This window comes from Chaetura pelagica, unplaced genomic scaffold (genome assembly GCF_000747805.2).
Source record: "Chaetura pelagica isolate M959 unplaced genomic scaffold, ChaPel_1.0 scaffold1061, whole genome shotgun sequence".
Lineage (NCBI taxonomy): Eukaryota > Metazoa > Chordata > Aves > Apodiformes > Apodidae > Chaetura > Chaetura pelagica.
In genome coordinates this window covers 28,879-52,261 of record NW_009952091.1, presented here as the reverse complement: position 1 = coordinate 52,261, position 23,383 = coordinate 28,879, and the positions used below count along the sequence as shown (strand labels likewise).

Here is a 23,383-nt window from a genome sequence, read left to right as displayed (position 1 = left end):
AATAAATCTAAATAACAAGAACATTCTTTTAGGAGGCTTGATTATTCCCATACAATGAAAGGATTTCCTGGGAGAGGTGAAAGGGTGTTTTCTAATGCAGTTTTCACTTTCCTGTGCTTTTCTGCTCTGCAAAAAATTGGACCATTTATTAGGGTCATCGCCTAATACCTCACTCTGTCATGGAACAGCAGGATTAAAACCCTTCTATGCACACAGCAAAGGGTGGTTTCCTTGGGTGAGGAAATGCTAGCTGTGGAATGCACTTTGTCAGGAAGCTCATTTGGCTGAAATGGATACATAACACAGCTGGGCTTTCTGGAAGAAAAAGTGCAACTCTTTGGGTAAAAAAAACTTGATGGTGAGCTCAAAGCACTATAAAAGCCATGCAGAATTCCAGATGTTTCCACTGCGGCTCAGGAGCTGATGCATGCATGGCATGTCATGCCATGCCATGCCACGGAGTAGGCAGAAAAGGGATAAAAGAGGACAGAGAAAGCAGGTGAGAAGAGTTCTAAAACAATGAGAAGCAAATGAAAACCAACAGAAAGACAGATGGAACAAACTGACATCCAGGTAAGCCTGTCCCCAAAGCAAATTTGCCCTTGGACAGCTGAGAGATGGACTCCATGGATTGGTGCTGGGTACAATGCCAGATGCACCAGACTTGCAGTATACAAGCTGTGCAGTTGCTCTATGTTCACACAATTAGCCCAGTTAATTTGTCCTGCTGCTTCTGCACAGAGCAGCTCTGCATGGAGCCTGCAGGAGTCCAGCTGCCTGCGATGTTGCTCTGCTGGCACAGTCTGAGCTTACCAGGCTGTCACACCTAGAGCATGGAAATTGCACTGTGCCCAAGGGGCAATGGGTTATTTAAGACACCCAGGGGCAAGCTGATTTACACTAGTAAGACACCCCCTCATAGGAGATAAAATTCCTGTTTCAGCTATTCATAGAATCATAGAATCTTAGGGGTTGGAAGGGACCTCAAGAGATCATCTAGTCCAACCCCCCTGCCAGAGCAGGGTCACCTAGAGTACATCACACAGGAACTCATCCAGGTGGGTTTTGAATGTCTCCAGTGAGGGAGACTCCACAACCTCCCTGGGCAGTCTGTTCCAGTGCTCTGTCACTCTTACAGTAAAAAAATTTTTTCGGATATTCACCTTGAACTTCCTATGCTCCAATTTACACCCATTACCCCTTGTCCTATCACTGGTCATCACTGAGAAAAGCCTAACTCCGTCCCCCTGACACTCACCCCTTACATATTTGTAAACATTGATGAGGTCACCCCTCAGTCTCCTTTTCTCCAAGCTAAAGAGACCCAGCTCCCTCAGCCTTTCCTCATAAGGGAGATGTTCCACTCCCCTAATCATCTTCGTAGCTCTGCGCTGGACTCTTTCGAGCAGTTCCCTGTCCTTTTTGAACTGAGGGGCCCAGAACTGGACACAATACTCCAGATGTGGCCTCACCAATGCAGAATAGAGGGGGAGGAGAACCTCTCTTGACCTACTAACCACACCCTTTCTAATGCACCCCAGGATGCCATTGGCCTTCTTGGCCACAAGGGCACATTGCTGGCTCATGGTCATCCTCCTGTCTACCAGGACCCCCAGGTCTCTTTCACCTACACTACTCTCCAGCAGTTCAGCCCCCAACCTGTACTGGGACATGGTGTTGTTCTTCCCCAAATGTAAAACTCTGCACTTCCCCTTGTTGAATTTCATCATGTTTCTCCCCGCCCAACTCTCCAACCTATCTAAGTCTCTCTGAATGGCAGCACAGCCTTCTGGTGTGTCAGCCACTCCTCCCAGCTTAGTGTCATCAGCAAACTTGCTGAGGGTACATTCTATACCCTCATCCAGGTCGTTGATGAAGATGTTGAACAACACCGGTCCCAGTACCGACCCCTGTGGGACTCCACTAGTCACACACCTCCAACCAGATTCTGCCCCATTGACTACAACTCTCTGACTCCTTCCTTTCAACCAGTTCCTAATCCACCTCACTTCCTGATCACCAAACCCATACCTGATCAACTTTTCTACAAGGATGCTGTGGGAGACGGTGTCAAATGCTTTACTGAAATCAAGATAAACCACATCTACCGCTCTACCATCATCTATCCACCTAGTAATTTCCTCATAGAAGGCTATGAGGTTAGTCAAACATGATTTACCCTTGATAAAACCATGTTGACTGCTCTTGATGACCCCCATGTCCTTGATGTGCCTGGAGATAGTGACAAGAACAAGTTGTTCCATCACCTTTCCAGGGATGGAGGTGAGGCTGACCGGTCTATAGTTACCCGGGTCCTCCTTCTTGCCCTTCTTGTAGACTGGAGTGACATTTGCTATCCTCCAGTCCTCAGGCACCTCACCTGTTGCCCATGACTTACTGAAGATGATGGAGAGTGGCCTAGCAATGACCTCCGCCAGCTCCCTCAGCACCCTTGGGTGCATTCCATCCGGACCCATTGATTTATGGATGTCCAGATTACTCAGCTGATCCCTAACCCAATCCTCATCTACCATGTCAAACTCTTCCTCTATCTTGACTTCTTCTGGGGCTATATGAATCTGGGGCTCATAGGGAGACCCTGCAGGAGTAAAGACAGAGGCAAAGAAGGCATTCAGCACCTCTGCCTTCTTTATATCCTCTGTCACCTGGGCTCCCACCTCATTCCTCAATGGGCCAATATTGCCTCTAGTGCTAGTTTTGCTAGCTATGTATTTGAAAAAGCCCTTTCTATTATCCTTAACCTGACTTGCAAGGTTAAGTTCCAAGGAGGCCTTAGCTTTCCTAACTGCCTCCCTACATCCTCTGACAACAGCCCTATATTCCTCCCATGTGACCAGCCCCAGATACCTCTTATTGTAAAGGTTTCTTGGGGAAATACAGTGCTTTGACATTCTTGCAGACTTCATAGCTAGCATTGAGAAGAGCATGAAAGCCATCTGGGTTTGTTCAGGTCCAAAATGCAATAGCAGTCCAGTTTTTGAGGAATGTTTTTTTGCTAAATATTCTCACTCCAACAAAGAAAGGTCTCCCTGGAGCTAGATGAAACTCACAGCCAAGCATTTGGTAAGGGGGTGTGTAGCCTGACGGCTTGGAGAGGTGTTCTGCAGTAAAGCCTGTGCTGGTGGTTAAGGCATTTCCAGTGTCAGGTCAGCCAGCAGTGACCTGCCTGACACACAGGTCACACCAGCAAAAAACCCACGTGTTTGGGCTACAAGCACACAAACCCTGCTATGAGATCAGCTACTGGGCACTGGGGTGTGTAATTCTTGCATTAAGAGTAATGAGAGCACTGCTGCCAAAGCTCTTGGCTATCCTGTGCCTAGCTGTGGAAGTGCTTCTCTGAAACATAGTGGAAACCCGCAAATATTAATGAAAACCAGACCATTTAATTCTAGCAAACACTACAATTACTTATCTATCACCAACAAAGAAAACATACTGTTTCAAAGAAGACAGGTTCAGATTTGCTCCAGGTCTGCTGGGACTCTGCTCTGTACTGCACTAATTGGTGCACATCAGGGGCTGCTCATCAGAACAAACAGGCAGGTGTAACAGCTTTTCTGCTCTATTCTACCTGCTCATGCTAAAGGTTTTCTTGCAATCCCTGCTGTTTGGCCCAGGTCCACGTTACAGCCCTTCTGTCCACAGCAATGGCTGGAATCACAAAAGCCACAGCAGTATATGTGCTCGTTCTTTAACCTCTCCAGCTCTGGTAGCCTTTCAACATTCTCTAATCTACTGCCCACCTTTTTATTTCAAAAAGTAATTGCACAGAACTGTGAATTGTTTTACGCAGTATTGCTCAGTGGTTCTGAAACAGTTAAATAGACACTGTTCACTTATTTCTCCTTTATCTCACTTTAGTTCTACACTTGCCTAAAGGATACTTTCCTTTTCTGCATTTGATTTTGGACTACATGCTGCTGATTCACAGATTTCCACTAAGTCTATAGCTCTGGAAATAAAATTTTAACTGACAAACTATTCCCACTTCTCTGATTATCAGTGCCCTATTTCTTATTGTGACTTCTAACTGTGAGCACAGGAGCTTAGAAGATTCTGAAATCTGGTACAAAAGCTTAAGAAAAATGTGTCCTTGATCTGTCAAATTAGGGTAGAAATCAGTCAAGCAGCTTCTTCATGAGACCTGTGGCATTTCCTGTGGGAGGCAATGGAATAGGTTTTCTCAAGGTTTGTAACAACATAGAAAAGTTCAGGGGAAACAAGGCTGCCAGAATGGTCAAAACTCACAGTAAGAGAGGAGGTAATTTCAGACCTTAGCAAAGAGCAGAAAAAGGGCCTCAGCTAGAGTCTTCTTAATTATAGAAGGAAAAGCTCAGTTTTCTGTTCCTTTAAGAACAGGGAATGTTCTTTCCCAGGAGAGAACTGTCTGCAGAGGAAGAACTCCCTCATCCTGAAAGGACAAAAAATTAGCATTCCCAAATTCTCCTTTGAGGTTTGGCTTGTATCTAGAGGCTAAAGCAAGCCAGAAGAATGCTCTGCTTGGACTGATCACACATGAAAGGTTTTCAAGTTAAAAATCTGCTCTGCCTGAACTTGAGAGGAAGGCTATCTCCTTGCTTCTGCAGCAAATACAAAGGTGCTGCCACCAGCTCCAGCAATTTCCATGCAGCTCCTGCAGGCAATAGGGTTCTGAGGCTGAAGCTAAGCAGCAGAGAAAAAACAATGGTAATAAAAGAAATACGATTCCATCCTTCAGTTCTTTCCTGGCAGTTGCTGAAGGGAAAACAAGGAGCTATTGCCATAACCCAAACTTGTTTTGCTCCAGGGTCCAAAGATGAGAGAAATTAACCTAATTCAGGATTATTAGAAAGACTGATACTTTTTTGGAAGGGACCTGGAAAGATCATCCAGTCCAACCCCCCTGCCAGAGCAGGATCACCCAGAGCACATCACACAGGAACGTGTCCAGGTGGGTTTGAATGTTTCCAGGGATGGAGACTCCACAACATCTCTGGGCAGCCTGGCCCAGGGCTCTGTCACTTTCACAGTAAAGAAGTTTTTTCTTATGTTTACATGGAATCTCCTGTGTTCCAGTTTGCACTCACTGCCCCAGGAGACTCACAGTCTATTTCCAGTCCTGCCACTTACCTACTTGTGTGACCTCCAGCAAGTCCATTTAGTCTCTCTTTGACAGGTCCCCTCTTGCTCTTTTCCTCTCCTATCTATCAGGTCACAAGCTGTATTTTTCCCCCTCAGGCACTATCTCATAAAGTGAACTTTTTTAAACAAGCAGTCCTGATTCTGTGGTTGCTGCCAGGCATGTGACAAAACTAGGCAGTAACCAGGTCCTTGTGGGACACGCTTTCAGTGTCCTGGTATCTCACAACCAGCCACAGCCTTGCAGGCTGCATCTCATCCAAAGCTCTCTGCTTACCTCAAATCAAAATGCACCATCTGTAAAACAGGCTCTGAAACAGCCATCTGCCCTTAGGGAGCTTGGGGAATTGCTCAACCTACCAAGGGTGCTGCAGCAGCTGAAAGCACCATTAGCAGTGAAAGTGCTCTGCACATGCTGAACAAAACCCCACAGATATGCTGGCTGGGAGCAGCTGCTGGGTCGGGTACTGTGTGAAGCCACTTTACTGCCTGTGGCTGAGCATGCACATCACAACAGACACCCACGCTGCCACAGCGCGCACACCGCAGCACACAGGGGGACAAAGGGACAGAAAGCAGGAGCACCATAGAATTCTAGAATGTCTTGGGTTGGAAGGGACCTCTAAAGGTCACCTACTCCAACCCCCCCCAGCAATAAGCAGGGACATCTCCAACTAGATCATGTTGCTCAGAGCCTATCAAGTCTGACCTTGAATGTCTGAAGGGATGGGGCCTCCACTACCTCTCTAGGCAACCCATTGCAGTGGTCCACCACCCTCTTATTAAAAAGAACTGTTTCCTAATGTCCAACCTAAATCCACTCTTTTTAAGCTGAGAACCATTACTCCTTGTCCTGTCTTCACTTCTGCACTGTAACATGCCAGAACTCTTTACACCAGCATTAAGAGAGAGCAAAACCTGGCCATAAGGGATCCTGAATCAGGCAGCCTGGAACAAGAAATACATACAGATTTCACAGAGTAAGATATTAAAGAAATACCATACTCTGGAGAGTGTTCTGAGCATTTAGACTTACAGAAAAATAAGGCTGGAGGGGGCTTCTAGGAGGCTCTTCTGCATTAAAGCTTAATTTTCAAATCACACAGTCTACTTTTTTTGGCTTCCACAGAAGCTCTCTGTTTTCAGCAAAAGCTTACCTTTCCCACAGTCCTATTGAACATCCTGGGAAAGCAATCACGGGTTTGGATAGCTATGCAACAGTAATCATGATCAAACTCTTTTTGTCTTTTACAAACCTCTCCTCTCTGCACAACAGGCAGGGGCATCATGACGGTTTTGAAGAGTTCCTCTTTTGGAGGAGATGCTACAAGGACAAATCTGCATCCTGCCAAACACCAAAGGAGCAGCACTAAATCGTGACTCTTAGCTCAGAGCTTACCTAGTGCTTCTGATTCACAGTCACACTTAGCAGTCAAGCAGGTTGGCCTGAGCCTGTGAGCCCCTCCCCAGTGCCCTGCCCGTGCCAGCAGCCCGAGGCTCAGGAGCAGGAGCTCCTTGTCTTCTGCTCCTGCTGACCTTGTGCCAGGCACATCTGCAGGACATCAGGCTACACTTCACCCAGTCTTTTCTGGCAACTTAGAAATACTTAAATAATTAATTACTAAAAAAAGGGGGGATGGAGTGGAGGCAGTTGTTTTGTTTTGAAGTTCAATTATCCAAGGATTTGGAGAAAAATCCAGGAACAGCAAATGAAAACTGAGGAAACTCTCTTTGCTAATTGTGGGGCCGTTTCCAAGACTGCTTTTCTAACCATGTGATCACACTGCAGTGAACATTCTGGGTGTGCAAAAACAGTAGTGACATTGTTATGCCTCCATGAAAGCTGACTGCTTCTGTTCAGCCACTTGTTTTCATCCTTTTCCACAAAAATATAGATGAGCTACAGAGAAGCTGCTCGTTAAAGAAAGGGATTTATTTTCCATGGCATTGCTTCCTTTTGGCACTCCTACATTCAAGAAGAGGGAAAATCCACAGAAGTACAGGCTGGTCATTCTGACCTTGATCGTTAGGAAGGTGATGGGAGCAAATAATCCTGGGAGGCACTTCTAAACATATGAAAGACAAGGAGGTGATTGCAAAGAGACTTACAAATTTATGAAGGTGAAATCATGTTTACCCAGCCTGGTGCCTTCTCTCACAAGGTGGACTTGCTGGAGGAGGGGAGAGCACCAGATGTTGTTTGCGCTGACTTTAGCAAGGCTTTTGACACTGTCTCTCAAACGTCCTCATAGACAGAGGAAGAACGACTAAGCAAGTGGACAGTGGAATGAACTGACAACTGGCTGAACCACTGTGCTTACAGCCCAGCTGGAAGGCAGGCACTGGTGGTTTGCCCCAGGGGTCAATGTTCCTTCATGTCCTTGTTGACGACCTGGGTGATGGGGCAGAGGGCACCCTCAGCAAGTTTGCAGCTGATACCAAACCAGGAGCTGTGGCTCATGCACCAGAAGGCTGTGCTGCCATCCAGAGGGATCTGGACAGGCTGGAGAATGCACAGGCAGGGAACTCATGAACATCAACAAAGGCAGATGAAAATTCCTGCTCCTGGGACACCCAGAGCACATCACACAGGAACGTGTCCAGGTGGGTTTGAATGTTTCCAGGGATGGAGACTCCACAACATCTCTGGGCAGCCTGGCCCAGGGCTCTGTCACTTTCACAGTAAAGAAGTTTTTTCTTATGTTTACATGGAATCTCCTGTGTTCCAGTTTGCACTCACTGCCCCAGGAGACTCACAGTCTATTTCCAGTCCTGCCACTTACCTACTTGTGTGACCTCCAGCAAGTCCATTTAGTCTCTCTTTGACAGGTCCCCTCTTGCTCTTTTCCTCTCCTATCTATCAGGTCACAAGCTGTATTTTTCCCCCTCAGGCACTATCTCATAAAGTGAACTTTTTTAAACAAGCAGTCCTGATTCTGTGGTTGCTGCCAGGCATGTGACAAAACTAGGCAGTAACCAGGTCCTTGTGGGACACGCTTTCAGTGTCCTGGTATCTCACAACCAGCCACAGCCTTGCAGGCTGCATCTCATCCAAAGCTCTCTGCTTACCTCAAATCAAAATGCACCATCTGTAAAACAGGCTCTGAAACAGCCATCTGCCCTTAGGGAGCTTGGGGAATTGCTCAACCTACCAAGGGTGCTGCAGCAGCTGAAAGCACCATTAGCAGTGAAAGTGCTCTGCACATGCTGAACAAAACCCCACAGATATGCTGGCTGGGAGCAGCTGCTGGGTCGGGTACTGTGTGAAGCCACTTTACTGCCTGTGGCTGAGCATGCACATCACAACAGACACCCACGCTGCCACAGCGCGCACACCGCAGCACACAGGGGGACAAAGGGACAGAAAGCAGGAGCACCATAGAATTCTAGAATGTCTTGGGTTGGAAGGGACCTCTAAAGGTCACCTACTCCAACCCCCCCCAGCAATAAGCAGGGACATCTCCAACTAGATCATGTTGCTCAGAGCCTATCAAGTCTGACCTTGAATGTCTGAAGGGATGGGGCCTCCACTACCTCTCTAGGCAACCCATTGCAGTGGTCCACCACCCTCTTATTAAAAAGAACTGTTTCCTAATGTCCAACCTAAATCCACTCTTTTTAAGCTGAGAACCATTACTCCTTGTCCTGTCTTCACTTCTGCACTGTAACATGCCAGAACTCTTTACACCAGCATTAAGAGAGAGCAAAACCTGGCCATAAGGGATCCTGAATCAGGCAGCCTGGAACAAGAAATACATACAGATTTCACAGAGTAAGATATTAAAGAAATACCATACTCTGGAGAGTGTTCTGAGCATTTAGACTTACAGAAAAATAAGGCTGGAGGGGGCTTCTAGGAGGCTCTTCTGCATTAAAGCTTAATTTTCAAATCACACAGTCTACTTTTTTTGGCTTCCACAGAAGCTCTCTGTTTTCAGCAAAAGCTTACCTTTCCCACAGTCCTATTGAACATCCTGGGAAAGCAATCACGGGTTTGGATAGCTATGCAACAGTAATCATGATCAAACTCTTTTTGTCTTTTACAAACCTCTCCTCTCTGCACAACAGGCAGGGGCATCATGACGGTTTTGAAGAGTTCCTCTTTTGGAGGAGATGCTACAAGGACAAATCTGCATCCTGCCAAACACCAAAGGAGCAGCACTAAATCGTGACTCTTAGCTCAGAGCTTACCTAGTGCTTCTGATTCACAGTCACACTTAGCAGTCAAGCAGGTTGGCCTGAGCCTGTGAGCCCCTCCCCAGTGCCCTGCCCGTGCCAGCAGCCCGAGGCTCAGGAGCAGGAGCTCCTTGTCTTCTGCTCCTGCTGACCTTGTGCCAGGCACATCTGCAGGACATCAGGCTACACTTCACCCAGTCTTTTCTGGCAACTTAGAAATACTTAAATAATTAATTACTAAAAAAAGGGGGGATGGAGTGGAGGCAGTTGTTTTGTTTTGAAGTTCAATTATCCAAGGATTTGGAGAAAAATCCAGGAACAGCAAATGAAAACTGAGGAAACTCTCTTTGCTAATTGTGGGGCCGTTTCCAAGACTGCTTTTCTAACCATGTGATCACACTGCAGTGAACATTCTGGGTGTGCAAAAACAGTAGTGACATTGTTATGCCTCCATGAAAGCTGACTGCTTCTGTTCAGCCACTTGTTTTCATCCTTTTCCACAAAAATATAGATGAGCTACAGAGAAGCTGCTCGTTAAAGAAAGGGATTTATTTTCCATGGCATTGCTTCCTTTTGGCACTCCTACATTCAAGAAGAGGGAAAATCCACAGAAGTACAGGCTGGTCATTCTGACCTTGATCGTTAGGAAGGTGATGGGAGCAAATAATCCTGGGAGGCACTTCTAAACATATGAAAGACAAGGAGGTGATTGCAAAGAGACTTACAAATTTATGAAGGTGAAATCATGTTTACCCAGCCTGGTGCCTTCTCTCACAAGGTGGACTTGCTGGAGGAGGGGAGAGCACCAGATGTTGTTTGCGCTGACTTTAGCAAGGCTTTTGACACTGTCTCTCAAACGTCCTCATAGACAGAGGAAGAACGACTAAGCAAGTGGACAGTGGAATGAACTGACAACTGGCTGAACCACTGTGCTTACAGCCCAGCTGGAAGGCAGGCACTGGTGGTTTGCCCCAGGGGTCAATGTTCCTTCATGTCCTTGTTGACGACCTGGGTGATGGGGCAGAGGGCACCCTCAGCAAGTTTGCAGCTGATACCAAACCAGGAGCTGTGGCTCATGCACCAGAAGGCTGTGCTGCCATCCAGAGGGATCTGGACAGGCTGGAGAATGCACAGGCAGGGAACTCATGAACATCAACAAAGGCAGATGAAAATTCCTGCTCCTGGGAAGGAATAACCCCATACATCAGTACATGCCAGGGCTGACCAGCTGGAAAGCAGCTTCACAGAGAAAGACCTCTTGATCCTGGTGGACTTCAGACTGAAGTCCACAATGCACCCTTGTGGCATGGAGCACCAACAGCATCCTGGGCTACATCAGAAGCATTGCCAGCAGGAAGGGAAGATGATCCTTCTCTACTTAGCACTGGTGAGACACAACTGGAACACGTGGTCCAATTCTGGCTCCTCAATACAAGGAAGATAAGGACTTCCTGGAGTAAGTCCAGTCAACGCCCACAAGGATGGTATTAGGGTCTGCAGCATTTGACATACAAGGAGGCTGAAAGAGCTGTTCAGCCTGAAGAAGAGAAGATTGTGGGGATCTTATCAATGTGTATAAGTACCTGATGGGAAAGGACAGAGAAGGTGAAGCCAGACTCTTCTGAGTGGTATCCATTGAAAGAACAAGAGGCAACACACAATTTTAAATGCAGAAATTCAATTTAAACATAAGAATGCTTTTTTTACTGTGAGTGGTCAAACAGCAGAGCAGGCTGCTGAGAGCAGCTGTGCAGTCTCCACAGAATGGTTATGGTTGGAAAGGGAATTCAAGACTCAGCTGGACATCATCCTAAGCATCCTGTTCTAGATGACCCTTGAGCAGAGGGCTGGGGACCAGTTCATTTCCAGAGATACTTGCCAACCCCAACAACTCTGTGATTCTTCAGTCTCTTTAACACTGCATGCAGTCAGTGATTGTAATCAAGAATCTTTCCTCTGCCCCACACTGCTGAGTGTTGTCCAGCTAACAACAGCAATAGCAACAGCGACTCCTCTCTAGGCCTTCATGGCATCTGCTGCTCTTCCTTCTCACAAGGGAGTTTGCAACAACTTTGGGGGCAGAGGTTGGCCCTTTTACAATTTGGGAAGTAAAGGACAGTTTCCTTGGTGTTGGGTAGTTTTTTCTCAAAAAGGAAAGCTCTGCAGTGTTTCCTGATGATGGTCAGGCTCTGAAACATCCAGTTACTTAACAGCTTCTTTCATGTTCCAGTGTGTTAACAGTTTAGTAATGCTATAATTTTTCTTACCAAAAGCTCTACACGTCTGCTCTGTCCTTTTTTTTCCATCTATGTCTACCCTCTCTGGCTTATTTAAAACAGCATTATTCTCCTCACATGGAACATACTCAACTGTGTGAAAGCTCTAGTGAGTTAGCTTATTTCAGCTAAGACTGTTGCCTTTCTCGAGGAAGTGGAAGCAATTCTCCTCCAAAGAATGGGGAATGTCCACTAACAACTAATTGCTACTTCTCCCAAATTGTAACAGAGCAAAACTATTTGTTTATCCGATTCACAGAGTTTTAGACTTTTTTTTTTTCCTAAACACAGCTGTTTTACAAATAAATAATCAAATACATAATAATGTGAACCAATGTAGTACTTACATATGATCCGTAATTCACTGCTAGGGTCTGCAAAGTCCATGGGACGCCTAGGCCAATTAAAATATCAAAAACATTGCTTCCAATGGAGTTGGACACAGCCATATCCCCCATACCTGCAGGAATGGAAACCATGTACAGTCAGACATGTCTCAGCAGTGTCTTTCAATTTTTAAACAGAAATACAACAATCTGAGCTAATTCAGACAATTTCCACAGATTAAGGTAAAGAACTGATGGAGATTCCCCTTGCCCCATCCCTTCCCTTTGCTGTTCCCACCATACAAGCCCAGCAGGGTTTAAGGAGCTGAATCTAGAATCACCTGAGAACTTCCCTCAACCAATCCTCTGCTGCTGTGGGGACCATGGCCACTGTCTCTACTGGCTTCAACCTGCTGGCATTCTTGTGCCATGTTCAGGAGGCTTTGATGCTTTACTGTAACTGTGACATGTGAGCTTCTGCACTGGTCTGATTAGATAAAGTCTTTAGGCAGTCTATTAAGTAGCCAGTTGTCTCAGTGAAGAGCCACTGTTTCTGTTCCCCAAAGCAGTACTGACAACTTCCTATTTCTCTTAAAACACCTGTTGCTGGAGTCAGAAGGAGGAGGAAAAAAAATAAGTTTTCCTTAAAAATAGTAGAACTTCCAGGCCTTACAACTGTGGAGAAAAGCCGGAAAGTGACCTGGAAATTCTGTAACATTGATATTTAAATTAAGAAAAATGTGACTTTTGGGGAAGGCTTGAAGTTAACAATAGTACCAAAACTTGTTCCACACCGTCATTAAGAACCTGTTAGCTGCTTTGCAATAGCAGCATGATTAATTTCCATCTCTGTCCTTGTTTTAAATTTCAGCTTCAGAAAAAGAGCTCTACATGTTTTCATATTCAGGACACATCTGTGCTACCTAGAGAGGAACAGGACACAAGGAAACACTTCCATAGCAGCTGGACATCTCTGTGGTGAACCTACCTTGCCTTGCCACGATGAGGCTTGCCATGCAGTCTGGCACACTGGTTCCAGCTGCCAAGAAAGTGATGCCCATGATCACATCCGGAATTCCCAGTGTGTAGCCAATGATTGTCACCTAAGGAGAAGAAATAAACTATGAAGCTGTTCAGAAGAATTAAAATTGGAGAGCACCTCGGCCCAATTCTGCAAGATGCTGAGAGACAAAGTCTACTGCTCAGTATAAATTCACACTTTCTTTGAAGAGAAGAGGTGACAGGCTGTTTTGGTACACTCACCACCTGGCAGAGGACAGCACTGACCTGCTATGTACCCTCTTTGGTTAGCCACTTCTTATCTTTCTTCCACAATTTCCCTGACACTAACCTGGAAAAGACACTGTATGCTGGACCATCCCCTATGTCACAGACTCCTGATCTTGGCTGAAGTTTGCAGACCTTGCTACATACAATCAACAGCTGAGCAGACACTAACACAACTCTATGGCTCATTATACTCTGAAATTGCTACATGTTGGGACAGATTCCCAAATGACTGCAAACAATTCCTATGGGTAGAGAGGAAAAACTTTCCTTTGCTAAGCAGTCTATGATTAATTAGTGCTATTCAAATTGATTACTATTATTACATTTTGAAAGCCTTTGTCAAAGGATGACCATTTCCTATTAGCCACATTTAATTGCTCTTCTGAACTCTCTGCAGTGTACTCCAAGAAATGTGAACCATATGCTGGAAGCAGCACAGTGATCCTGGGGTCTCCTGTATTTCAGCTATGGAAAGCTGGGACTGCCATTTCTCTTTTTCCTTCACCTCGTCCTTGCAGATAAAAAGCAGAAGAAAACAAGTAACGCTCTATTTCCTCTCCAGGGTAAGATGGGTTATTGAAAAGAAAATAAAATAAACCCCCCTCTTCTGTAACTACTTTGATTATTTTGCAGAGAGAAACCTGGCATAAATTTTTTGCATTTAGTACAAGAATAAACTGTGAAGACAGTGAAGATTTTTTGTTGCTTCCCTTTTCCCAAGCAGAGGCCAGTGCTTAGTGAGGCATCTCCATGCCCCCTGGGTTCCCTGCACAGACAGACCAGGAATCATGGACTCCATTCAAGTGCAGCAGCCCAAAACCAGGCTTGTTAGACCCTCTCCTGATGCCAGCGCCCCATCATTGTCTTATTCTGCTGAAGAGTACAGACTCCCAGAGAGACAGCCCCTGCTGCAGTGTTACTGCAGTCCCAGGGAGGACACCTTAGGCTTTTCATTTACTCATATCATGGAATGAGGCCTGCCCAGCAAGTGAACAGCCTCAGTGGCCCAGCCAGTGCACATAACTGTCCTGTGAACACACCAGCTATGCTTGGACTTTCTTCTGTTCATTTTCATTTACCTCCTACCTTGAGCATAATGAGGAACTCAAGAGTTCCTGTTGACTAGAGTAGTTGTGCAAGAATTTGGCCGAATGCCACACTTTTGTTCATGCTGAGTTCAAAGTGTTATCATTCACAGCTCTGTCCCTCAAGCTTGCCTGCTCCAAGAAAAACTGTTGAGGCCAGATTCTTAGTAGCATCAGGGCCTCTCTACATGGCCCTGCATGACAAAGAGGTGTTCAACTGGTGCAAGTAATTTTTTTTCCCATATTAAAGAATTTGGGTGAAATTCCAGCCCTGAGTCAAGTTCAAAGGCCATGGCTACTGACCCCTGATTTTCTTTTCTCAGTGTGGACAGATCTAACTGAAATGGAAGCAGACTTCAGGTTTCTCATCTGAAAATCCAGGTAAACAGAACTTTATACACATTTCTCCAAGCTGCCAAACCCAGTTCTGTTGCCTCTCCCAGGCTGTAGTTTCTGCTTTAGTTGGTACGTACCATCCACACCATCATGTAGGATAAAGCTGCAATCCAGAGGGTAGAAGAAGCAAAGGTAACCATGAACCATTTTTCCAAGTGGGGTTTGTTACAGTTGGGCACTGTGAAGTACAGGGCAAAACTCAATGGCCACGTGAAGAGCCACTTCAAGATTTCTATCTTGCCAGCTGTAAAATAAAAAAGGGAAACAATCACCACTCTAGTCTGCTTTAGTCTAGAATGTTATTATTTTGTTCATATTAATAAGCAAGATGCCAGGGTCATCTCCACCTCTAAGTGCTATTCAAATAAACGATGACAAGACATTCCTTGTTCAGATCACGGCGTGATGGCAGAGATGTTCCTGCTGCTTCCCAGTTTCTCTCATCTTTTACTTTTGATCAGGAACTACACTGCAAGGTGCAGGTTCAGGAGAGCCCTCAGAGACACTTCCACCTTAACCCAGCCTGGGATGCTTCTGGCACATCCAAACTGAGCTGTACTTTCTGCAATAAAAACACCCAGAAGCTTCTTACCAGGTAGGTCAAAAGGTGTGTATGGCCCTTCATGGTCACCATCGTTATCGTCTTCTTCCTCTTCCTCATCATTTTCGTTGTTCTCGTTATCCTCATTCTCGTTCTCATTCCCAGCCTCAGCCACCTCCTCGTCCCGCCGGGCGCCGTTCACGCCCCGCTCGGACGAGTTGCTGGGGCCGGTTCCATTCTCCACCACGTGCTTGATGGGTATTTTGATTGCTACTTCTGACTCACCATTGCTGTAAGTCCTGCTGCTGATCAGCCTTTGCCTCTGTAAATACAAGCACAAATTCTTACTGAAAGACAGACTTTTTAAAACTTTTTTTAAAAAGAGAAAGAAAGGAATAACAAGACAAGTGCTGAGTGCTTTAAAAATTTAGCTTTGAAAGAAAAAGGATTAATTTTTATCAGGTACAATGTGAGGTTCCTTGCAGATGACTAGATGACAGCTTTTATAAGAAGGACCAGTGGCTGCAGCATCCAAGACCAGGGCCAAACTCAGTGCAGGGTCAGTAGAGATCCCTGTTATTAAATATTGATATTAATGTCAGATCAATGCAGGGGGCAGCTCCTGTGAGCTACAGGTAACATAACCACAGAAAAACTTGAATCTTTCTCTGCTAAAATCTCCATCAGGATAGAGAGCAAGGGACGATCTAGTAAAGTCAGTGTCAGAAGGGTAAAATCTGGGAAAATCACAGAATCATTGTGGCTATAAAGGACCTCTGAGATCACTGAGTCCAACCATCAACAAAACAAAAGCAAAACGCAACAAAAAAATTGCTATTATAGATCCAGAAAAAAATCACAAGAATCCCATTTTAACCCAACCACTGCTATAGGAAAAGGCAAATGCAGCAGGAGAAGGGGAGGTGGGGGTGATCAGACCTACCTCATTGATCAACATGCGGCTGGCCATGGAGAGCCGTGTTTTGGGAGGGAAGTGGCTGGTGATCATGATCCGCAGCCCAGCCTCGGAAAACGAAAGCCGACGTGGGTAGGCAGACAGCAGCTCATCCACCATGATCACAGAGGCTTTGCGGTGGAAATTTCCTGCAGCCAAGGAACAAAGAGAAAGTGAGGTCTTCTTCCAGCAGTCTCTCTGCCCTACATGGCTCCCAGAAGAATAAACCTGTGGGTTCCAGAACTCCTTTGTAAGAACCATTCCTTCAGGTACCACCATTCAGAATATGCCTCCTTAATTTATGCCTTTACATGCCCTACATTTATGTCTTTAAATAAATCAACAACATGGTGTCTCCACTCATGCTAATTACAGAAAATTAAATCTGCTCTGCACAGCTCTTCACAGCTCTGCGTTAGGCAGATCACTGCTTCCACAGCAGCTACTCTACCACGGTAGCAATGGTGCTGCAGTAAAGCTGCTTTAATTCCACTGATACAGGCTGCATTTCTCTAAGGATCCTGGCCTTCCCCACCATCAACTGAACATGGGGGTGAGGTAATTGTCTCTGTGTTCCTGCAGGGTACCAGGGCAAATGAAGAGCAGGTTCCTGTATCCTCAGCTCACAGCTCATGGCTGGGAAGCACCACCAAATATGGCAGCAATCACACGTGGGTTCCTGGGGTTGCAACCCACAGTGCAGAAGCAAAAGAACAAAGAGGTGGGACAGGTACCTGAACGGTGTTCTAGTTGGGGCACGGTGCCAGCACCCGTGACCTCTGGGGTGGCACACTGCCACTGTCCCTCCTCTCTGTGCCTGGATGCTACCTCAGGCTGTGAATGTTGGCCAGGACTAGGACCCAGCAGGAAGGAAACCTGAGGTCTTCCTTGACATATCTCTGCTTTGGTTGCTGGACACCGGCAAATGGCTTGTTACCATCACTGCTAGTCTTACAAAGGAGTACCTCCTCAGCCTCAGTGTCACTTCTTTTTCTGACTGAGAAGGTTTCCATGGACTGGGGTAGACAAGTGTGGTCGGGGTCATCCACATTCAAAACAATCCAAACAGCCTGACACCTTTTCCTTGTGGCTTTTTCCATGCTGGCATTTCCTGCATGGCACTTGGGGGAACTGCCCTCCCCCCCCACAAATCCTTCAATCCTTCTCCTGGATTCTTTTTGGTCTGCTGTTCAGAAAAGACCCCAGAAAACAAACAGTAGTACCCGAAACTCTCAGGCAACCTTTTGCAGTGGGTACTGTTTGTGACATCATGCTACTGGCTGGTGTGCCTGTCTGGGCCTCTGGTGGCCCACTGCCAAGGAAATACAGGAACAGTCTGCAAGAAAATGAAGCAATCCTTTTGTCTTCCTTCCTCAGCCAGTTTGAGTAACCACAAGTGTCCAAAACAAAAAATGACCAGCAGCCGAGCAGCATCATTCCAAGATGCACTCTGGGGAGATTCACACCAGATGCCACAATCAGAACTGCTTCATTTGTGCATGACCCTGAAGCCACTGGGCAAACCAAGATGACTAAAGCCTGAGTTCATGCTTGCTGAGTTTTACCAGTCCAGCTTTACTGGTAGGGAGCACAATCATCCTACCAGCACAGTGTGGCTGTTGAGAGCCCCAGGCTACAGAAAGCTGTTCCCATAAAAGCAGCTTCCTCAAACCAGAGTGCAGAGCACTCAGAAATGCCTTCCCTCAGCAACAGGGCAGGGATACCATAGCTGGCCTCTGGCAGACTCAAAGGGTTTGATGTCAGCAAATAAATGCCTCTACATTTCATGTTTAGTTGCTTACTGTACACAGACTCTGTCTTTCAATCAGTTTTTGCAGAAAGAGAAAGATGTATTTTTGCTCATTTTTTTTGCCCAGTGAAACAAAAAGGGCAGCCCACCTGTAGTCAGAGACCAGGACTGCTTTAAACAAGACAGAATTCCTTCTAAAGTTAAACCAGTGACTGGGGGAGTGGTGTCATTCCATATAAATTCCAGTTACTGCATACGCTTGGTGACTGTTGCAAAGATTAAAAAATATCCTCTGTAAATACAGTTTAGCACATGCTTGCAACTGCCCAGGCCAAGCTTCTGCTGCTGACCTATGGAGCTGGTGAAATTTTTTAAGCTGAAGAAATATAGTAATTTTTGTTTGTAACTGTGACTAAAGACAAATGGGAACAGACTTCAGCCAAAGTGGAATCCACTTAGAGATCTTTTACATGGAAAAGTTGTGCACATTCAAGACAGCATGTGCAGAGAGCAGGCTACCTAGAACAACATAAGAGTCCCCATCTTCCCTTTACCAGGGGAAAGTGTACACCAGTATCAGTAGGGCCCTTTCTAGTCCTCAGCTTAGGTTACTTTGGAATGGAGTTGAATTTAACTGGAGGCACTAGATGTAAGTGGGCCTCTTTAGTGCAGACTAACAGTGCCCAGAGGAGGGCTTACAATGGCACGGCTCTAACAGCCTCAATGAGTAGCCCCTGCCTGGCAAGTCAGGCTTGAAGCTGGGTGAGTCATTTCAGCCAGGCACTTGTCCAGCCACAAGAACTACCCAAGGGAGGCCCAAGCTGCCTCCAGCAGCAAAGGATGCAGTGGCTGGGGTCATCATGCCATGCAGCCAGGCACAGTAGCCATGGCCTTCTGGGAGGAGGGTTATGAAAGGGCCACCTCCCTGCCTATTTTACAGTTGATAAGACAGCAGTCCACACTGCATAGCTGGCAGACAAACTCGTAAACATTCAGAATGATGCAAGCAAGCAGGGTGACTTACTGGAACAGTTACCTTTCTTTAGTAATACCACTGTGGCATCGCAGTTGCTGTTATCATCCATTTCTGTGCTATTTGCTAAACCGTTTACCATATTTGCAGAGTTTTTTGTCTTCCTTTCTAAGCAGTGATGTATGGTTGAGTTGTACCTGCAAAGAAATGAAACAAATTCCACATGTACCTTTGCTCCTTCTATGTGGATTTCTTGACAGTCTTCCCTTCCTAGACTCAGATCCCGTGTGATCCAACTAAGGGAAGGAGAATCCCCCTCTGTTTTTAAGGAAGTCTAGCCACAGTGTGCCAGAGCTCTAATTGAATTGCTGACAATGCGATCTCTCCGTACCCAGAAGGCTGAGAAAGATCCAAGATATGAGTCCTGAACTACTTGTATGGTTATGCATTATGTGCAATTAGTATTCTGCATAGCAAATAAAGATTACTTGTCATAATCTGAATTTATTGTTTACCACATATTTACACCTGAGCATGAGTATTGTTTTACCTGTGAAGATCCACCACAGAAACACAAGACCATATGCTAAGTTCAGTCTCAACTTTGGGGGAGAAAGATAATCTTTGTTTCTTATTTTATTTAGAGGAGCCAGGAGCTGACACAAAAACGAGTAGAGTATCTCACCATGATACTGAATGGCAGGGGTAGGCCACTGTGAAGATCTGGCCGAGGTCCCTAAGCAGGCCAACAACCTTCCCAGCTGTATCAAACAGGTCTGAAACATCTGTTCACACTGCAGCATTGCTTCCAAAAAAAAATAAAAATCCATTCCAGGTTCAGACATGACAACTGTCTGTTTTGCTGCTCAGTTAATTATTGCAAAGTTGAAGGTAACCTCCATGTGAAGAAGAAATTTCTGATTACTAGAAGTGAGATGAATTCTGACTTGTGTTCCCTTCAACTCAGCCTGAGTGTTTTGGTGTTCTCACTGAGAATTGCTCTCACAATATTTACTCTATTCATCATTTCAAAACAAATCTCTACTCTTTACTTGTTGAGACAAGACCACTGGTGTGCTTGGCAGCTGATTGGTTTTGTTGAATGTTCCAGTTTAAATCTGGGTTTCCTTTGCACTGGCTTTTAAAAACAAGGCAGGAGGAGGGGAACCGTAATCAGGGGCAGAACAGACTAGCTTTGCTAGCACAAACTTGCATGAAAGAACTTTTACAGGTCAGATGCTCAGAACATCAGTGCTGACTGTGCTGTAGCTTTATCATGGGTCTCCAGCAAGAACAAACTGCTGTGGAGTTCTCTACCCATAAAAAGCAGACTGGAATCTCCTGTGTGTTTATTTCTGAGTAGGTATGCTAAAGTGAAGCCAGGAGAGGCTGCTCTGCTGGGACTCAGAGATAGACTCAGTTCTCTGCTCTGCCACAGACTTGCTGCGTTAGCCTTGGTGGATTCACACTGGGCAAGATCTGTAAAGCATCATCCACCTTTAGATTTCTGATCCTAGGATCTGCCCTAGAGGCATAAGCAGCCCCTTCCTGCCTCCTCAGGATAAATTACAGGTAAGTACTTGACCAGGCAAGGCACTTTATCTCCTGTTATTGGGAAGCGGGGTGATGCAATGGCAGCCCTGCTGGCAGCCTGTGGCTCTCCTGGATTACCTTGGCAACCTCTGGAAAAGCACTGGAGCAGAGAGCCTTACAATTTAAGCAAGCCGAGGGCATGTTTGACTTACTTCATTATAACAATGTAGATGACATACATCAGCACTAAGACTAAGGACTCCCACCTGCAAACAAAAGCAACACAGTAAACACATGAGAGCAGGGCATGGGAGCCAGTGCAGTCACTCCCCCATCTGTCACCCCACCAACCTGTGGAAAGGCTTGACCCTCCTGGCTTGTCTTAACACACCTCTAGAAAGGACAATGTGTGAAGAAATGGTTCACACACCACACGTGCCTCCTTTGTTTTCCTGACTTTTGTTCCAATGCTACTTGGTCAAATCAGCCTATCAGCTAAGAACAAGTGACTAAACCCAGTTGTTCAGTGAAAAAATGGCACAGCCAAGGGACACTGACACCTCTGGAAGGACAACACCTGTGGGGGCTCTGGCAGAGGGAGGGGAGCAGCCATTCTGCTCTGCCTGCGTGGGTGAATGTTCTGGGCTTTCTAAGTGTGCTGAAGCACAGTGAGTGTGCCAAGGAGACCTGAACAAGGGGCAGCTGCTCCTTCACTGCTGCTGCTGCATAACCACTGAGAATGCAGCAGGCAGCAGTCTAAACTGCTGATAAGATAGTCAGTTTTTTTCTCCACTGTTTTTATCAAACCAATGAAATTAGTACAAAAAGAAGATAGAGTACCACTCTTAGAACTTGTTCCTAGTTAATCTTTTTAATTGACCAAAACAATGTGTTCCGCATACTTCCCTGCATCAAACTGCTACTCCTTGATAATGGAAATCATCCATTATCAAGCTGCTATATGCTGAAACTCATGGGCCATTTTATCTTTAAAGATGTTGAGACATTGCACTAACCATATCAGTATTTCATTCTCTGCTTCTGACAGTTCAACCCTTAGCTATCACATTGATGTGTTTTAGTTGAAGGGTACAGTCAAATACAATTGGGCATTAAGTCAAATTTTGTTAAAAAAACCAAACCAAAACAAAGAAAAACAAACCATTGCAAAACTCAGTGTTTCAGAAATCCTTCTCTGAAATTAAACATAAATCCTCCAGTGAGAATAAGTTTAAGAAAACACGCAACCCAAAAAGCCTGACTCCCCCTAGTGCTTGTAATCTAAATAATACCAGCTGTGAGTGAAATCAAAGCTACCACTGTCACTCTACAAGCCCTGAGAGGTGCTGAAAACAAAACCGTGAAAACAAAACAACTGGAAGTACACTTTTAAAACTGTTTGAGGCCCTCCTAGCCTACCATACCTATTGCAGTCCGTTTAAGCACATTAATGGGGATGTTAACGTTTGTTTTTTTTCTCTCCTTTCTTTAAACTGGCCATTCACTCTTAAATATTGCCTTAGGAGCTTTTTGGTTTTAAAATGACTAAAAATCCAAATATTGGAACACATTTCTTTATGACTGCTTCGGTTGCCCTTTCTATTCCCAGGCGACTGACAGCCCTGGCACCCCAGCAGCAGTCTCTGCCCCTGCCCTGGGAGCTGCAGGGTGGGCTGAGGGCACCTGCTGCCACAGTAGCAGGATGCAGCCTGAGGGACGCTCTCCTTGGCCCTCCCTTCTGGCCCAGAAAATGAGTTACTCTAGCCCATCTTATGCCAATGTTTCTCACGCAGCAGTAAACACTGCCTGAATTGCTCTGTAGAATTTTTTAGCTTTCCCCTCCTCTCCTGATGAACCCTACTTATTCCAGCATTTGTGGTATAACCAGAAAAAATTAAAGGGGATTCACAGCCGGATATACTTACCAGGAAACTTTTTCATCATAAATAAACTGTGGAGAGAAGATTAAAAAATAGGCACGTTATACATGAAAGCACATCTGGAAACAGCTCATCACCTGAGCAGGGGACAGAGCAACCCAGGGCTGAGGGCAATGGGATTAAGCTCCGGCTGTTTTGGCACAGTCCTCCTACTCAGCCTTTGAACTTTTCAATTCCCCACTTCTCTGACCTAGCAAAGGCAGGCAGGGACTCCTTCCCAAACACTGCGGCTCCTTGCGTTACCCAGGCTGTTGCGGTGGCAGGGCAGAAATGGTTGCAGAGAAAACAGCAGTCAGGGAGTTGGAGAAAGGGCGTACCTGCCTCTGAACCACTCATCTGGTCTCACCAGAGACACGGCCTCTTCCTCTGACCTGCTCCTGGTGGCATCTGGGCGCCCAGTGTGCAGATTTACAGCCACCGCCGCTGTGAAACTTCGCTGACTCAAAACTGGACTGAGAGCCCATTATTTCCTCAACATCTTCTAGATATTTCCTCCAGATCTTCCACTATATCTCCTTAAGACTTACATGATCATCACACTAGCTGAGTGTAACTCCTGTGACAGTCATTTTAGCACACCTGTTGACAGGTGCTGAAGCTTTCACAACACTGTGAGGCCTCCTTGGGAGCCTCCCCCTGCCTGTGTGAGGCGCTGGGGAAGACACGGCGCTATGGCCGAGGGTGGAGGGTGTTTGTGCGCCTGTGCCTGGCTCCTGAGGGCTGGAGAGGCAGCTGGGGACGGTGACCGGCAGGTGGCTGCAGTGCTCCACTGCTGGGCCCTTCCCCAGCCCAGCACCTCCACGACCTCCATCACCACCTCCACCACCACCACCACCTCTACCACCTCCATCACCTCCACCACCACCTCCACCACCACCACCACCTCTACCACCTCCATCACCACCTCCACCACCTCCATCACCACCTCCACCACCTCCATCACCTCCTCCACCACCACCACCTCCATCACCACCTCCGTGGCTTGCAGCCCCCCTGAACC

General features: G+C 46.1%; 1 protein-coding gene across 1 annotated transcript in view; it reads right to left on the bottom strand.

The window, feature by feature from the left end:
• Positions 1 to 23,383, bottom strand: part of SLC24A3 (solute carrier family 24 (sodium/potassium/calcium exchanger), member 3) — a gene marked incomplete at its 5' end in the record, with an annotated part of 52,227 nt that overhangs the window by 4,240 nt on the left and 24,604 nt on the right. Inside the window, 8 exons of the mRNA XM_010005657.1 lie at positions 11,942 to 12,054; positions 12,909 to 13,023; positions 14,769 to 14,935; positions 15,284 to 15,554; positions 16,176 to 16,336; positions 18,974 to 19,107; positions 20,656 to 20,709; positions 22,369 to 22,394. Coding sequence (XP_010003959.1) covers positions 11,942 to 12,054; positions 12,909 to 13,023; positions 14,769 to 14,935; positions 15,284 to 15,554; positions 16,176 to 16,336; positions 18,974 to 19,107; positions 20,656 to 20,709; positions 22,369 to 22,394 — 1,041 coding nt within the window. The remainder of the gene's footprint in view (positions 1 to 11,941; positions 12,055 to 12,908; positions 13,024 to 14,768; positions 14,936 to 15,283; positions 15,555 to 16,175; positions 16,337 to 18,973; positions 19,108 to 20,655; positions 20,710 to 22,368; positions 22,395 to 23,383) is intronic.